The 19204-nt window shown below is 35.7% G+C and overlaps 1 protein-coding gene across 2 annotated transcripts in view; it reads left to right on the forward strand.

The window, feature by feature from the left end:
• Positions 1-3867: 3867 nt before the first annotated feature.
• The window catches only part of tox (thymocyte selection-associated high mobility group box), a 70230-nt gene continuing 54893 nt past the window's right edge, over positions 3868-19204 (forward strand). The window contains exons 1-2 of one of the 2 annotated variants that reach the window (XM_028473587.1): positions 3868-4057; positions 4190-4363. In XM_028473587.1, the coding sequence (XP_028329388.1) occupies positions 4259-4363 (105 nt within the window). In that variant the 5' untranslated portion in view covers positions 3868-4057; positions 4190-4258. Of the gene's footprint in view, positions 4364-19204 lie in introns of both variants that reach the window. The other variant, XM_028473588.1, reaches the window with a different exon arrangement.

Genomic DNA, 19204 nt, shown 5'->3' on the forward strand with positions numbered 1-19204 from the left:
GCCTTTTTTCAAAGAGGAGGGGTGCATATATGTATGTGTGTGTATGTGGGGGGGATGGGCGAGTCACACTGTATGTTCACTAAGTATGTGTGGGTTGTTGTGTGTGTGTGTGTGTGTGTGTGTGTTGGCAATGCATAAAAAGGAGCAAAAGCATTTTATGATACCAGTGAGTATAGTAGTATATTATACTATACTGTATATTGCATTTTTATGTATAGTCCCATACACTCATGTTTCCCTGTGTGTGTACATTTTGTGTATATGTATGCAGCAGAGTGTGTGTGTGTAGTTGTGTAAGCATATAGGGGTATAATTACATACGTGTCTCAGGTATAGAGTGTGCGAGTGGATTTTTTATGTTTCCGTGCTTGTGTGTGACCATCTGTTTAAGAGCAGCGAGTGAGAACTGTGTGTGTGTGTGTTTATGTGCACGTGTGTGTGTTATACACATAATGGAAATGTGTTGTTTTGTCAGTAAAAATTAAATCTAGACTGTGTTTATCATAGGTTCATCTAAAAGAATTATTTTCTCACTATACAAAGACATTGCTTTGTATTTTGTGTTGTAAAACAGGGGTTCTTAACCTTGGGGTCAGGGACCCATTTAGGGTCGTGAGACACTTGGGGGTGGGGGTGGCCAGATGCCTTCAATAAAACTAAGAATATTTTCTGAACAATTTAAGCAACAATTTGATTTTTTTTGCTTATTTTTTACCTTTTTTCTGCAACTACTGTACATCCAACTTTCCATATTTTAACTTATTTTCATCACTTTTTCTTGCCTTTTAATGTATTTTTGCTACATTACTCCCATTTCTGCCACTTCTCCATCAAATTTCAATCCCTTTTCTGCAATTTTATTCTCACTTTTAAGACATTTTTGGTACTTATAAACCCTTCCAATACTTTTCCACCTAATGACCCATTATTTTAACATCTTTTTACCATATTTCATGGTATTTTTTTTGCCAATTTAACCACATTCACGATTTGTAATGTCCATTATTCGACAGTTTAAACTAATTGTTCTAATATTGACACTTTGAACCCTTTCCACCACTTATTCTGTACGTTTTCATCCACTCTAATTTGCCACTTTTAACCAATTTCTGTGGATTTTAAAATCCCATTTCACCACCATTTTTGGTCACTTTTAACCCATTTCATTTTCCTTTAAAACAGGCATTTTCAACCATGGGGTTAGGACCCCATTTAGGGTTGCAGGACACTGGGAGCGGGGTCACCAGAATATTTTCTGAACTATTTCAGTCCATTTTTGCTTATTTTTACCTATTTTAATCACTTTTTCTTGCCATATTTTTACTCCTTTTAATGCATTTTTTTTTGCTACATTTCTCCCATTTCTGCCACTTTTCTACCAAATGTTTTCCACTTTCAAGACATGTTCAGCACTTATAAATCCTTTCCACCTAATGTCACATATCTTAACCCATTATTGTCACCTATTTTCACCATATTTCATGTTTATTTTTCCCAATTTAACCACATTCACCATTTGTCATGCCCATTATTTGCCATTTTTAACCAATTGTTCCTATTTTTTTCTTTTATTTATTACATTACATGTTCTAAAACACATGTATGGGATCTTCTTAAATCTAAATTACAGGGCTCAGGAATAGGTTACATATATACATACAACATGGGCTACAGCTTATTGGCTGCAGCCACATGACCAGGATGGACTATAATCCAGCGTTGGTTTTTGAAATGGAAAACTTTTCATTTTCCTCTGCATACCCTATAATTTCACTGCAGTGGTATGGGAACAAAAACACTGGCCTGCGTCTGAACGATGAAGGATGATGATGATGATGATGATGATGATGATGATGATGATGATATGGCTTCACAGCTCCTGTTAGCTTTCAATCCCACCTGAAAAAGCACCACAGGTTAACTATTTGTACCACATTTTAAAGAGTTTAAAACACGTCTCAACCTCAAATTCAATGAAAACAGAAAATAGTTGGAACAACTTAATTACATTGTTTCAATTGGCAACACCTCCATGTTAAGTTAGATAAACACAGTTTATTTAACTGGCCTGTACTTAATAATTGAATTGCTCTTAAATCAATGTTTTACATTAGTACAACTAAAAACTTTAACAAATTTTCTGTTTTTCCTTATTTTTTTCTGATACCGTCTCCTTCTTCCTGCCCTGAGGAGCGTTTAGGGAAAAAGGCCTTGCTCATGGGCCCAGGACTCACAGTGGAGTTCAAACCAGCGACTGTCCACCATTAGGCTTTTTAAAACAAAAAAACAAAAAAAAAAAAAAAAAAGATTTTACTCAGTAACGGTTGGTTGTAAAAATGGAATATTTTACTTTACTCGTTTTAAAACAATACATAATTACAAGTAAAATGAGATTCCATGTAATCTATTACTTTCACCTCTGTACATCTCTAATCAGTGATTGGATAACGGTTTCTCCTCTAGATGGAGCTTATGTCGTCTTTCAACGCTCGAGCTCCCTCGTAGACCGGATGTTGTAGTGTAGCGCGGCTCATTACCAAAATAAATGTCCTACATGTGGAAAATACGGTCATTAATGATATCTGTCCATACAAGGATGATTTGTGGCGCTTAGGTAGTTGACAGGGGTCCTCAACTCTTGACCCCCAAAATAAAAGACCCCCAAATGTATTTATTTATATATCTGAATAATATCCACTCTTAATCAGGAAGCATAGTATTGTTTGTGCCATAGTATATAGTCATCCCAAAGATGTAAATCCTTGTTTTCATCATAAATAAAATGGGTTCAAAGTGACGAAAAATGGTGTATAAATGGGATTTTAAAACCATAAAATTTGGTCAAAAGTTGCAAATTAGAGTGAACAAAAACAGACAGAAAAGATGATTTAATAAAAAAAAAAGTCAACAGTGGCAGAAAAAAGTAGGAATGAGTTTAAACTAGCAATTAATGGGCATGACAAATCGTGAATGTGGTTAAATTGGCCAAAATAATCATGAAATTTGGTGAAAAGAGGTTAAAAGTGACAATAATGGGTGACATTAGACGAAAAAGTGGTGGAGAAGGTTTATAGGTGCTAAAAATGTGTGGAAAAAGGCATTGAAATGTGATGGAGAAGTGTCAGAAATGGGAGTAATGTCGCAAAAATGAATTAAAAGGAGCAAAAATATGGCAAGAAAAAGTGATGAAAATAGGTTAAAATATGGTGAGTTTTGTATAGTTTAAGAAAAAAGGGTAAAAATGAGCAAAAATGATCTCAAATTGTGAAGGGGAGAACCCAAGCAGTGGTTCACAATCTTTTTTGTCCCCTTTGCATTTTTGTCAAATCATGTGTACCCCCTTCATAGGGCTCTCCTAAACCCCTATTGTCATTAGCTTAATCTACAACTCACAAACAATGAGTTCAATTTAAAGTGGAACTATTATTATTATTATTATTATTATTATTATTATTATTATTATTATTAATAATAATAATTCCATTGCAACTTTTATGTGATTTCTTTAATATTACGTGAATAATGTCTGCTATGTAAAATGTATTATTTTTTCCTATTGTCAGAAGTGTGATAAAATAATCCTGTTTCTATAAATTACAAGAAAATAAAGTATTTTATTGAGCAATGTCACTGGTATTTTTTAGTGAATTTGTAACAAAAAATTGCTTAAAAAGAAAAGAATAGTTGTTAAATCTATCCGGGTACCCTCTGCAATGTGCTCCTGTACCACTAGGGGTACGCGTACCCCTGTTTGGGAACCCCGTATATCTACCGTCCCTTGAGTGGAACAGTGGGCTTTTATTTTGTAACGGAAGTGTGTGAAGGCAGTGAGTGTGTCGGACGTGACTAGCAGTTCTTTGTATGAGCGCTGTGCGAGCGGAGGGGAAGCAAACCATCGACGGCGTTAGACACACAAAGTCCCCCTGCAGGGACACACGGGGTCCACACAGACGTCCTCTGGTTTCAAACCAAACACACACAGCAGGACACAAAGGAGGAAAACTAAGACTCGTCTTCCTCTTCTTTCTAAAGTGCTGTTTTTTTGTGACCGTGTGAGGTGCGTTCAGCGGGAACTTTGCAGCTGAAAGAGAAGAAGCCGGTGTTCGGAGGAGAGCATCCACCACACAAACTTTACCGACTCCCGCTATCTATTTATTTTACTCGTTTGTTCTTCCCTTTTGTTGTCCAGGACTCAAACTTTAAAGTGAGATACTTAGAATCTTAAGTGGAGACAAAGAAGGTGGATGTATCTTCAGCCATGGATGTAACCGTTTACCCGCCTCCTCCTCAGCCTCTGGCCGCCTCAGAGCACTCCAGACTGGGGCAGCTCTCCTACCAGGACCCGGCCTTTGGAGCCAACAAGGTAGGAGAGAGAAACTGTACTATTTACTGCCTGTGTTTTACTATTGTCAGGGAATACAATCCAGCTCTGTGTCGCCGTGTTCTGCTCCCCCTTCTTCTGTTTCTCCCCCTGCCAATTAAGAGCTAATGAATTGCCCTAATAGCAGCAGTTAATTACAGCAGCTAGTGCGGTAATTACATTTCACTGTTAGCGCTTTTCTTTTCATCATGTTCAACCACCAGGCGATACACATCATGAGGTTTGATCATCAATATTGTCCTATTCTTTGCATTATGGTGTTTTATAATTAGAAAATATGATCTAATGTTAATCCCAGGCTTAGTTAACTCTATTTTAATAATTCAATTTCATTCTCTTTTCTACGGAAGAGGATTGAGGCCAATTTTGATGGAGAACATCATTTTGGGCAAATCAAGAATTAAGTCGAAATGTCAAGATTAAGGTTGAAGTTTCGAGAATAGAGTTAAAATATGATGTCGAGATTAAAGAAAAAAAAAACTAAAACAAAAAAAGTCAAAATGTCGAAATTAAAGTTACAGTTTCGAGAACAAGGTTGAAATGTCGAGATTAAATTGAAATTTTGAGAATAAAGTTGAAATATAATGTCAAGATTAAAGTTGAAATGTCGAGATTAAAGTAAAAAAAATTAGATTAAAGTCGAAATGTCAAGATTAAAGTTGAAATGTTGAGAATAAAGTCGAAATGTTGAGATTAAAGTTGAAATATGTCGACATTAATTTGGAAAGATGAGATTAAAGTAGATAAACCAAGAATAAAGTCGGAATATTGAGATTAAAGTTGAAATATATCGAGATTAAGTCGGAAAACAAGATTAAAATTGAAATTTTGAGATTAAAGTTGAAATATGTCGAGATTGAAGTCGGAAAAACAAGATTAAAGTAGAAATGCTGAGAATAAAGTCGAAATGTTGAGCTTTAAGTTGAAATTTCAAGAATAAAGTTGAAATATATGTCGAGATTAAAGCCTAAAAACAAGATAAAAGTTGAAATTTCAAGAATAAAGTTGAAATATATGTCGAGATTAAAGCCTAAAAACAAGATAAAAGTAGAAAAGATGAGAATAAAGTCAAAATGTTGAGAAAATTTCAAAATAAACTCAAAATACAATATCGTGATACAAATCGAAGGTTTCCTATTTGCTAATTTATGGCAAATCAAGAACAAAGTCGTAATGTTGAGAATAAAGTTGAAATGTGATGTCATGGTTAAAGTCGAAAAAAAAAGATTAAAGTTGAAATTTCGAAAATAAACTCAAAATACAATATTGTGATGAATGTCGAAGGTTTGCTAATTGCTAATTTTGGGCAAATCAAGAATAATGTCAAAATGTCGAGAATGAAGTTGAAAAAACGAGATTAAAGTTGAAATTCTGAAAATAAACTCAAAATACAATATCGTGATGAATGTCGAAGGTTTGCTAATTGCTAGTTTAGAGCAAATCAAGAATAATGTCAAGAATAAAGCCAACATTCTCATCTCAACATTTCGATTTTATTTTGGATTTTCCCAAAATGATATTCCCAATCAAAACTGTCCCTAATCCTCTTCCGTACTTTTGTGATTGTGCCCAAAGATTGTATTTTTGTTTCCCTCCTGTGTCAGGCTCTGCAATGACACAACTCTAGACAAGAAGAATGTAAATGATAGGAGATCCCCAGTCATAGTTCATGTGTGATTATGTGTCCAATCCATCCGTGCTTTCCACAGCGAACTGTCAGGTTACACTTGAAACTCTGTCGGCAGAGAAAGCAGCGCTCGGTCGACACTGATGAATTGCTTGATTGTTTAATTAGGTTTGGCTGATGAGGGCAGCCAGCAGAGTTTACAGCATATTAACCTCACTTCAATCTTTGAAAAAAGGCCACACGCACTTTCATTTACTCACAATATTTGAAAACTTGCAGATAAACTTCCTTCAATCATGTCTCAGTTCCTACTTCCTGTTCACTTGTCATTACATTCATCAAACTCATGGCCCGGGGGCCAAATCCGGCCCTTTGGAGCATCCAGTTTGGCCCGCAGGATAAAGTAAAAATTACAGCGAAAACATGAATCATTGTGTAAATGAAACTCAATACTCCCTGAAGCTTATATTGCACGATTGCAGTAATTTTTCATGCTAAACTGTTAAAAAACCTCAATTTGTAAAAAAAAAAAAAAAAACTTACACTTTACTCAAATTATTACATAATATTCCCCTTAATTAAATAGAAATTGGTCACAAAATTTAGGAAAGTTAAAGTGAAGATCCTGTTTTGACTGATATTTGTCACTTATATTGTCGGTTTCTTATATATTTTGTATTTTATGTCTACGTAGAAGTGTAAACTATGTCACAATAATGTTGAAATTTCCTGCGTAAAATCTGTGGCCCACTTGAGATTAAACTGGTCTGTAATAATCTGCAATAACTTTTCTTAAAAAGAGGAATTTAATGAAATATATGTCTGTAGGGACTCAACATTTCTCCAATTCTCTTTAACTTTTTACCCATTTTCGTATCGGTTTACACTTTTCCAATTTGTTTCTGTTTCGTTGTCTTTTCCTGTTTTGATGACTTTAGCGGGTATTAAACTTCCTGAAATGGTACCAAACATGCTAAATAGGGTTAATGCAGTCAACTACTGTTAGTAATTATATTATTACATGTTATAGATGATTTTATGGAAGCTGGGAACGTTACGCTGAAATCACGCAAGATCACGTCGCAAAAATGTTCATTAGCTACATTGTTAGACCCTTAGCCACCGGTTTTACTGGGAAAAATACCATTAAAAGTGTGATTTGGTCCGAAAACATGGAAATGAGGGTTTAGTACATGTTGTATAGCTATTTCCATTTCATTTTCCGTAAAATACCAAGTTGTTTTTATTACGTAGTTCAAGACTGAGTGAAATTGGATATATTTGACCATTTGCCAGACATTCAGTCAATCATTTTCTGGGGAAAAATGGAGTGTAAATGAGTGATATTTTTCCGAAACATGCATGTGAGGTATTTCCGCGTCATATTGGGCCATGATTTTTATTTAAAAAACCCAAAGAATCAAAAACATTCAGATGCTTGTTCTGTTTTGTAACATTAAAATCTGTGTTTTACGTCTGTTATTCGCGATCCTGAAAATTCGGAGTCCCTACATCTGTTTATACTCTCACTGCTTGTTTCTGTACCTGTTCAACTGTATCCAGCCAATCACGTTTCAGTTTCACAGAGTACTTGGGATAAACTTACTGTACTATTAAAAACAAAAAAAAAAGCTCTACTAAAGTGATTCAGAACGTTTGACTTTACAACATGGCATACCTGACATGGTCTAACTGGTCTGGCCCTATAGAAAGTGCTGATCTGCTGGAATTTGCTCACACAACAAATTGTAGGGTTTACAATGAATGGTGGAAAAAAGAAAAGAGAGATAATATCTGCTCAATGGGCCAAAAATGCCCTGTTGATAGAAGAGGTCAGCGAGGAAAAGCTCGACTGGTTTGAGATGATAGAACGGTAGCTATCTATAGCTTAAATAAGCTCCTGGAAAACAAAGGTTGGATCATTGGAATTTAAAATAAATCAGGTTGGCATAACCTTTCAGTAACATTTGAGGCTGTTTTTGGTCATGTGATTTTATGGGGAACGTTTGAGCCACCATTGGTCCACACCTCTGTGTTCCTTACTTCCTGTGTTTATAGAGCTTCATCCTCTCGCACTGGTTTTCTTAAAACATGCCAGTGAACCAGCCAGTCAAGTGTAACTCCCTTTTTAAAAATATATATTTGACTTTAGAGACTATGAAATGCATACATGCCTGTGTGTCCAGATGTGGAATCATTAACATGATTCATGACTCTGCGTTTGATCAATTTATTTTACAGTGACCTCCAAAAAAATAGATTATGCAAAACATCCATAACCACTAGCGCTACTTCCTGCTTTCAGCTTTTCACTCATTTCAACATTCATTCACTTCAATTAGATATGTAATGCTTTTAAAGCTGTTGAAGTGCATGGCTACAGGTGTAGCTAACCACTACTGAGCTAAAACACAACATTTATGAGCCAGGGTTTATAGTATTATATTACTTTACATTATATATAAACACTTTTTTAATGCAGTTTAACCCGAGAGGTATGTAAAGCTGTGATGTCAGTATTATACATCATAATTAAGATCTACTTGTACTGAAATTTTGAGTACATACTCAATTTTGGTTTACTAGTTAGTATGAGTAGTGAAGCACAAATACTTACTACTAGTGGTAATAATGAGTATAATATGCTAATAAGAGGGTGGGCACAAGTTAATTAAGCTTCCCATTTGGCTTTGGAAAATATTCCAACCAATCAGAGTGCTGGGTTTGGTTCTAATCCCTCCTACTTCATATGCATTAGCTGTGATAGTACTACTAGTTAATGTTTTAGCTTTACTAGATTATTTGAGTGTATTTGTACTAGGGCTGTGTATTGCTATGAATCATACGATACGATTTATCTCGATATTAACCAATACGATGTGTACGGTAGCCCAGAAGGGCCAACAGCACAACACACCAACAAACGTCACAACACACCAACAAACGTCACAACACACCAACAAAAGTTGCAACACAACGGAAATAGGGGGGAATATTTTCAAAATAAAATACTTTGTGTTCAAGGCGGATTGGCAGAGGTTACCTTAAAGGAAAACACTTTACCTTTTAGGTAAATTAACACTTGAGCCGCGAAGTAAACTTATTTAAAGCTTGAAAACGGGTTCATCCAAGTGGAATGAGCCCCTAGTTTATGCTCACATAAACATGATAGTGTTTAATCTGGACGCTGTGCTTTTTTTTTTTAGTTGTTGTCACCAGTTAAGTGGATTGTGGCCTCTATGGTTAGTAAACATAAACCCAACGTAATATTTTGTTCACCGTGAGCTCGATTAATCTGTTATTCCTTCATTTTTTTCTGTGTAAACAGCTTTGTAAAAAAGCTCATAATCATGTGATGTGTTGAGCATCGCGCTGCACTGAAGGTATTTGTTATTAGAAAAAAAATAGGGGGACGATTGGAAGAGAAGCTGGATATGTGGAGCGAGAGTGCGCAGTGTGGTTGGGGGTAGGGACTGGAGAAAGGTAGAGAGAGAGAGAGAGAGAGAGAGTTGTTGGGGGTAGGGATGTTGTAGATTAGAGTGAGAGAGTGTGCGGTGGGGGTGGGGCCCAGCGTAGGTTTGTACTATATTTCTCTGTGTCTTTTGATTCACGGCTGTGTCGGCCTGATAGACTAGATCATATTACTGTGTGGGGGAGCAGGAGGAAAAGAAAGAGGAAAAGGAGAGAAAGGCGGGAAGTAGGAAATAGAAAAAACCTAAACTCAAACGAGAGAAAAGAATAAGGCGTTCATAAGAGAGTGAGTGTGTGTGTGTGTGTGTTCTGTAGACGAGTTAATAATAAAGAGGTCATAACCACGCTCGTCTATCTCTGTTTCAATTAAATTCCAGCTCTGTTAACCACACAGGAACACTCATTTCTTCTCACCATAGCACCATTAGGATTAGAATGTATCAGATAATGTTTATATATAATAATAAAACATTATGTTCTACCTTATTCCTTTCTCCACTTTAAGATAAAGACATTAACATCAACATCTTTATGTAGTTTTTCCACATTAATGTAGTTTAAACAATTTCAAATGTTTTTTTTTTGTTTGCAAAAAGAATCATTAAACACAGGATATGATGTTAAAACCATCCTTTGTGCCAAAAGATGGTAGTCACATGACGTTTACCATTTGACAGTAGCGTGGGATCTGTGTGTCAGATAAGAGAAGGGTGTAAATTTGGGACGCATCGTCAGTAGACACCCTCATCAAAGGTGGCCAGCTACAGGGTGATCAAACCTGAACTTGCGTCCCGTGAAATAAGATGATTGTGAGGTATTCTATTAAATGTAAGATTAGTCTGTTACCCTATGGAGAATTTAGGGCCCCGGTTTTTCCGCGATTGCCGAGAACAGACGGGAAAAACAAAATACACGGAAAAAGTAATCTGACTCATTATGACACAGTCATGCCTCACATGCATGTTTTTGGGCCAATATCACATTTACACGCTCCGTCCGTCTGTCGGAGTTAAAGGGGACAGCTTTTCTCAGAAGCTTTTAGCATGAGCATATACATGGGTTTTCCCATAGACGTTAGCATGAAGCTAGCGGACTTTTTGTATAGTGGTATTTTTTATCCCACGCCACGAAGTGTGGAAGGGGGATATAGGTTTGAGCTTCGTCCGTGCATCCGTTCGTCCGAGTTAAAGGGGACAGCTTTTCTCAGAAACAGTTTAAGATAGGATAACCAAATTTGGTGTGTGGCTTCAGGGTATCAGTTCGAAAATGAGAAGCGTGCAATAATTCTTTCCGGAGTTATTGCCCTTGTTACATTTTTTTGGCGGGGGTTGTTGATGACCGTCTTTTTGTTCATCAAAAAGATAGAAAATGTGACAAACTGACTAAAATGTCCAATTACATCCATAATCCTGTTCAAAATGTCACGCTACGTGTTACGGTGAGACTAGTGATCATGTTATTCTGTGATTGAAAATACATCCAGAGCTTCATCTAAAGTGTTTTTTGATGAACAAGTGGTTCAGATTACTATGACCAAGGCTCTGCTACAAAGACAAGTTTAGTTGATGGTGTATTAGCTGAACTGGTGATCATTATACCTGGTGACAGAAGAATCTGCAATCACACGGCTGCATGGGGATTTTGGGCAAAACGTGAGGGTGACTCACTGGTTTCACAAATAACTATATCACACATGTTGCTAACGTTGCCCTTGCAACGTAATCTTGCATTATTTCAGCGTAAATGTTAAATTAATAACAGTAGTTGACTATTAACCATATTTAGCATGTTTTGGTACAGTTTTGGGAAGTTTAATAGTCAGTAAAGTCATCTAAACAAGAAAAGGTGATGAAACGGAAATAGAAGTATGAAATGTGACGTGGTAACGGGTAAAGCCTGTAACAGAATTTGTGAAATTTTTAAACCAAGATAACTGGTTTGAATGAAAGTAACTGTTTCAACACACAAAATTCCTCTCATAAGCCAAAAAAAGAAGCCAAATAAAGCTAAAATAAAGATTTCCAGAGCTGTAGGTTTTTAATCAGAAAAGCTAAGTTTCTCAATGCTGTAATTACAGGAAAATAAAGTAGATTACGGTTCCAAAGCTGAATCAATACAGAATCCTAATGCTGGTAAAATTACTTCCTAAACTCTTGCCCAATATGTAATGAAAATGTCAGCATTATCATACATTATGTGATTAACTGTACCATCTGCTGATGAGACCCCAACGATGGCTTCCTTTTAAAGAGACACCAACCCACCACATGATAAATGCACTGTAGATGATCAGACTATTTTTATTTTACCTTCTATTTTTCCAGGTCAGTTACTGAGAACCAGTTCTCATTTATGGTGACGACTTGGCCAAGACGCAGCATTGGAACTAATAAAAAATAGCAAGTGTACAAATCTCCAGTTTGGAGATTTCAGCCAATCGGCATTTACGTAACATGTTGACATCTTTGTATTTCCACTTTCATAGAGTGTCTTTGTTGAAATAACATTTCAATCTGACGTTTAAGTTCTTATTTACGCATCATCCAGTTCCTCGGTTGTTGCGAGGTACTGAACAAGGGAGACGCCTTAAAACGGGGAGTTGTACGTTACCGTTTTCAAACTTAGAGAATTTAGTTCTGGTCGTGAGGTTTAATTTAAATATAATCTGTGACAGTACAAACTAAACCCAGATATTGAGCTTAAATTGTGGAGTAAACACCCAGTTATATTTCCACTATTGAAGAACTGAAACCACACACAGGCCTATAGTTAGAATTTAGTTATTTAACTTGTCAAAAGACACACAGACAAAGCAAAAATATGCTTAACATTATGATAAATGGTTGCAGAGTAAAATCCTTTTTTTTTTATATATATAGTTTTCTAAAGTGAACATCCTAAAATGTGAAATATTTTTGTCTTAGAATTGGTGGTTCTTCTCAACAGTTTTCTGATTTCAAAATGACACAAAACTCAATCTGTACAAGAGCCAGTGGAGAAAAAAATAAAATAAACTTCAACGTAATGTAGTGGTAGTTTTCATTTTTATAGAGGTAACCATGTTCTGCTCCAACTCTTAATTCACATCAAAGTGTTATGATAAAAGTTAATTTAAATTTTTGTTTTAGTCTTAGTCACTCATCAAAGACTGGATTTGGTTAAAATCACATTTTAGTCTTTAGTTTTATTTAAAATTTTAGTCGGAGGAAATCAGTTTTAGTTTTAGCCTAGTTTGAAATCTCACGTAATTTGGCAGTTTTGTCATTGTTAGGATCCTTTTAACTGCGCGTTTAGCAGAGATGTCCAGAAAAAATTGTTGTAAGCTTAAAAGAAAATAGAAAACTAAAACTGGTGGCGAGTTGCCGCTGCTGCGTGCCGGTGCCGCGCGACACGTAGGGGAGTTGGGGGGCATGCTCCCCTTGGAAAATTTTGCAAAAATAATGCTATATGGTGACTTTTGGTGCATTATATTGGCGTATGTGTGGCTTTTCTTCTATTTTGTAGCACTTTTCTTAGAATGATGTATTTTCTCACCTAGTTTTTGTTTACATGATGCATTTACAAGTTGAAATCCGGTATCCATGGTAATGATGACAAAGAATTGAGCATCATTATCTGTTTACCTCTTTCCAGTTGAAAATGTACCAACTTATAGTATAGCAGTATGGTTGCTTGGTCTCTCAGTAGAACATATCTGTATGATGAACATCATTTGTTGTGTGGTTTGCTTGTAGTTGGTTTTAGTAATATATTTAGTTGTATCAATGCACATTAATATACATAATACATCTAACACAAGCACATTAATATTCATATTAATATATCTAACAAGCATATTTTAATGAAACACAAAAGTTGATCATGGATGTTTATAGTCTGTGTAAGGCAGAAATAAATTTGTGTTGTGAGTTTGAGGTGTCAGCAGAAAGGTTTGCTCCACCCAAGTCCGAATATGCGCATCTCTCCCGGGTAGAGTCAGAACTGCGCCCCCTAGAGGTGAAAAACAAAATCACGGTGCAAAAAAAGTGCTCATTTCATTGAAATGAGTCTATAATTGTGGTTTGTTTTCGGCTAGGGGCTGTATTGCGCCCACTGGAGGCCGCGAAAGTTTGGTGTGCGTCAGCAGCAGGGTCGGGTTAATGCTAATGATGGCTGATGGGAGAGGCATGAGATTAACTCACACGAGACCAAAACAGTGTTTGAAAAGTTGCTCAAAGTCTGGAAAATCTCAATCTTTCATGAATTGTAACGATTCTTTCGGTGCTAAAGGGGTACGGAATCATTTATGAACATGTTAAAATAGTAGAAGGAGGCCAGAAAGAGAGTAGTAGGTGATTCTACCCTCCGCCTACGCTTCTGGACATCACCGTTATTTAAACAAATGACTTACGACGACTGGTTTTTGTTGAAGTTATTGTCGATAAAAAAATTGACACTGGTTTGGAATGAAAGTAGCAGGTTTTTGGAAAGATTGAAAAACATGTTGGGCTGTAGCCTTCCTGGACTACAGCTGGGCTTTACTGCTTTCAAGCTCTCAACCCTAAAAAGAGTCAACTTTTCAACATAAATCTAACTATCATTGATACAGATGTTCTCCAGCTTCCTTACATGTGTCCAACAGTTTCTATTCACTCTGATTTACTCACAGCTTTAGACGGGCTGAAGGTTGGTTGGCTCAAAACAGGAAGAACATTTAAAAGAAAAATAAGAAGGTTAAATTGAATGTTTTATGTCCACTCCACTTATCATGCATTTTCTTTTTTTGTTCTTGTTAAATGTCCCTCGTAATGTTTGCTTATCAAGTAAAGCACATCAGACAGATTTTTCCTATTAGCCTGTTTAGCCTGTGCTAGCAGCTGCTTATCATCGACGCTTGTGCATCATTAGGTTAAAAGAGATTTTCTTGCAGCTGTGATTGAATGAAAGCACTCAGTGATTCTTAACATATAAGGATTGGAGCCGTTAAAGGGAATTTATCTTAAATTTGCGACGGTAAGTTAAGCAGATGAGGATTAGGATGCTTAACGTGATCCAAACGCGTAAAAATTATTTATGTTGCAAAACCTTCTCCTATGGACGAGAAAGTGCAAAGATGGCAGAATCGAGAAGGGATGGATTTGGAAGAGTAGGAAAGAAAATGAGAGAGAGAGAGAGAGAGAGAGAGAGAGAGAGCCTAATGTAAACATAATCATTGTGAAAGCTGGGTGAGGTATTTCTAAAGCAAATAAAGAAAGAACATGTTGGAAAGAAGAGGGCACAGGAAAGAAAACAACAGAATTTTGAATGAAGATTGCAAGAAAATCTGCAGAGTTGAAGGTTAAAAAAAATTGCAAAATGTAAACTAAGATAAAAGCAAAATGATTTTGCACATTTATTTAATTTGCTGTATATGTGATCAATGAATCAGCTATTTTAAAACCATAATGGATTACCTGGAAAGTGCTGCTTGTGCCGTTTATAACAATAATCTGCGGAAGTGGATTAAACAATGGATCTATAGCAAACATAGGCAACTGGCGGCCCGGGAGCCACATGCGGCCCTTGGTCTAATTTTATGCAGCCCTGTAAGCAAACATACAAAATGACAGAAAAATACACAGAACAAAAGCAAGATTACCGGAAAACATACAAAGAATTGCGACATTGCAGGAAAATACAAGAGAAAAACACAGAAAAAAACTACAAAAACACACAGTAATGGCCAAAATTACAGAAAATGACAACAAAAGTACACAAAAACATAAGAAAAACGACTCTGCAAACCCACAATACTCACAAACAAGCAAAACAACGACAGAAATACATTAAAATTACACAAAAAAAACAAAATCACAGCACAAAGATGCAACATGACTCCAAAAACATATATTTTACAGGAAAAATAAACAATAAGACAACAGAAATGCAAAAAATGCCTCACAACGAGCAAGACAACAACAAACATACACAGAATGAGAGAAAAAACACAAAATTACTATAAAAACTTTATTTCCTGTATTAATGCTCAGATCACTCATTATTCTAAATGCTGACATGAATGTTGATCATGTGACCCTCTGATCAAACACATTTTTGTGGCCCGTTGTGATAAAAGTTGTCTACCTCTGATCTATAGTATTAAAAACCATCTCTCATAATAACTTAATAACAGGCTTTTTCATACTTAATTACTTTCTTCATTTTTTTTACGTTCTTCTTTACTTGCTCACTTTCACGTTTCACTTATTCTAAACATTTCATCCAGTGACAAACGTTCTCTGTTTGCTGTGTTGCTGTTTATTCTCTTGCGTAGTTATTATTGGAATGACTCGCTCACTTATTAATGCTCACCTAATGATTATGATGCTTAATGATTGTATCTACAACAGCTGAGTCACATGGGAGTGCATCACTGTGCACAAAACACCAACTTACGCTTCTAGCCCTTTCACAATAAAAGACCTGGATGTAGGCTTTGCATAAGTCAGACATAACCTGACCTCTGTCTACTTTCATAACGTGAAATATACAAATTTAAAATTGTGCTACAACACACTTTCAGCATAATTATTGCCTGTATTATTTTATCACAAACATGTTCTATGATTGTTGGAAAACAGATGTAAATAATGAAATTTACATACTGCAACAACAATGGCAGGTTTGTTATGATTAGAATTTTTTAAATGATCATTATTTTGAGGAAAATCAAGCAGAAAGTGCAATATGACACGGCATGTGTGTTTTAAGGACAATATCACGCATTTACGATGCTACAGTTGTGCACAATATGCACAACTGTAGCATCACGTTACATTACACCCTTTCAGCACAATCATAATAGTTGATCATTACCCACCCCTTCCATTGTCCAACCCTGACTCCCTCTTCCCAGTTCCTTTCCCCCTCACCAAGATGCAACACTGCCCTCTCTCTCTCTTTTTTTTTTTTTTAAATATTTTCCCTTTAATAAAGTTTTTCTAATTTTTTTTTTTGTTGTTTTTTTTTTAAAGGGACAGCTGGTGATGGTCACAGCTATGCAATATAATAAATGTATGTATCTATATATATGTATTTACATGTAGTGCAGAGAAGAGAAAAAAGTAAATTAATTGCATAGTTACCACAATTAACCGTATTAAGCATGTTTAGTACGATTTTGGCAATATTAAAAGCCAGTAGTAACATGTGAGGGAAAACATTTTAAATGGATAATCAAAGGTTTACAGTAGCACCAATAAGAACATGTGGGATAACAGCAGTCTAAAATCTACAATTTCTGCATAAAATATCCACAGTAGGGCTGCACAATTAATGGAATTTTAATCGTGATTCGATTGCCACGATTTTAACCTGATTGTTGGCAATATTTACATTTAAAATACCGGTTCTGCTCAGCCAACCACCAGGGGGCGAACACATGATTAAGGCATTAATGCTTCAATAAATGAACCCAATAACAAATGAACGACCCTTTAGCGCAGGGGTGTCAAACTCATTTTAGTTCAGTTTGGGGGCCAAATACAGAGCAGTTTGATCTCAAGTGGGCCACAGATTTTATGCTAAAAAACAAGTCATTTCAACATTATTGTGCCATAGTTTGCATTTCTGCGTATACATAAAATACTAAATATATAAGAAAGCGAACATAGCCAAGCATTAAGGGATAGATATCAGTATTATAAGGATCTTCACTTTAAATTTCCCAGATTTTGTGACCAATTTCTATTAAATTAAGGAAAAAATGATCTTGTAATTTGAGGAAAATTAAAGGATTTTGTAAGAATTTTTAGTTTTTTTTTTCACCAGTTTAACATAAAAAATGACTACTATCATGTGATTTAAGAACTGGGAAAACTGTGAACCTCTGCAGATATTGTTGAGTTTCATGTTTCTCCTGTGGGTTGAATTGAATGCTCCAAAGGGCCGGATTTGGCCCCCGGGACACGGGTTTGACACATGTGCTTTAGCGGCAGTTTTGAGTCACTTGGTGAACAAATGAGAGCTGTGATTGTTTCCAATGAGTTACATTTTCAGGGTTCCCGCGGATCCTTAAAAAGTCTTAAAAGGCATTAAATTCATGAATCTAAAAATAAAGCCTTAATTGTCATTAAAATGTCTTAAATCAATCTTTCAAAAAGTCTTACATTTTACCACATAAGTATGATTTCATGATTGAAATTAGTCTCAGATTTTAAAATAAATGGTACATTTTTGTACATTATTTACTGTAGCATTGTGCAATCACGACAGTGGAACCAACTACAAAACAGTGACGTGGTTGCAGCGGGACTTTCAACAACATTCCAAAATTTCCTGTCCAATGAAGATTTTTCTTAATGGTTTTTATTCTTTGTATTTTTGTTGTTATTTTATAGATTTCTGGTTATTTTTGTCATCTTGTGTGTTTTTTGACTATTTTAGTCTGTTTTTTTTTTTGTGTATTTTACTGTCATTTTGTGTGTTTACTTCGGGGGCCGCCAGTTGCACGTCTGCACTAGACACTGGAAAAAATTGACCCCAACCTTATGTAATTCATGTGGCATTTTCCCCCCCCCAGTGTCACTGTTAACTGTGAAGTTGGTCTTAAACTCAATTTCAAATGGCATTAAAAAGTCTTGAATTGAATTTGACTGAAGCTGTAGGAACCCTGATTTTGTGATAGCGCTCTGTAATAGTGTATTTATTCAGTTAGCGCTTGGTACATTTACATTGTTTTTTTAGTATAATTCTTATTTAAAGCTTTATTTTGCACCGTAAACTGTTCACATATTTGTTTAATTGTAATGCAAAAGACATACAGAATTTTCCCTAACATGACAAATCATTGTCATTATAATTGTAAAATGATTATGATTATCATAATTTTGGCCTTAATCGTGCAGCCCTACTGCACAGTTGAACTGTTACAACACACAGCATACAACTTCATAACTATTACATACACTGAAGCTAACGATCAACCAACAAACAATTTATTAAATAGTTGTAAATTAAAACATCTGGTAAGATAACGTTAAAACCTGACAGGTTGTTTATTTATTTGGGTGGCATTTAACTACTTAAAGTGACCATCATCCTAATACCATCATCATGACATGTCTTGGCTCCATACTTTGTGTTAATGTTGTGATAAATGTGCTCCTTCATGACTTGGCGTATACCTCGGTGTGTAGTACGGTATATTGTGATGAATGGTGAGTGGCCACAGCATGAACAGGATGATCCGCTCCGCTGTGGAGAAATAATGTGCAATTCAGCAAATCCTCACACTCACAGTCAGCCACACACATTTACCATTCACAGACAAGGGTTTTTGTCACTCAGGAATCAGGATTACCCAGAATTAATATGGATTCATCTGTGAATTTACGAGAAGTCATGCACGAGGCAGCAAAATGTAAACCTGTGTTTTTATGGTCAGCTTAGGGCTGCTCGATTATAGAAAAAAATAATAATCATGATTATTTTAGTCATGATTAAAATCACCATTATTGAAATGATTATTTGTTAAACCAAAAAGTGATTTATTGTTCGTATAAAACAATATAAAATATATTCTTTTAACATAAATATTCTTCCAACACTAAAATCAAGCATGTTTTTCTGAGGGTCACATGACCAACATTCATGTCAGCATTTAGAATAAAGACCAATCTGAGCATTAATACAGGAAACAAAGGGTTTGTGTAGTTTTGTTTTTTTGCTATTACTGTTGACTATTTTGTGAAATGTTGTGGTTTTTT

Source organism: Gouania willdenowi, chromosome 17, assembly GCF_900634775.1.
Source record: "Gouania willdenowi chromosome 17, fGouWil2.1, whole genome shotgun sequence".
Classification (NCBI taxonomy): domain Eukaryota; kingdom Metazoa; phylum Chordata; class Actinopteri; order Blenniiformes; family Gobiesocidae; genus Gouania; species Gouania willdenowi.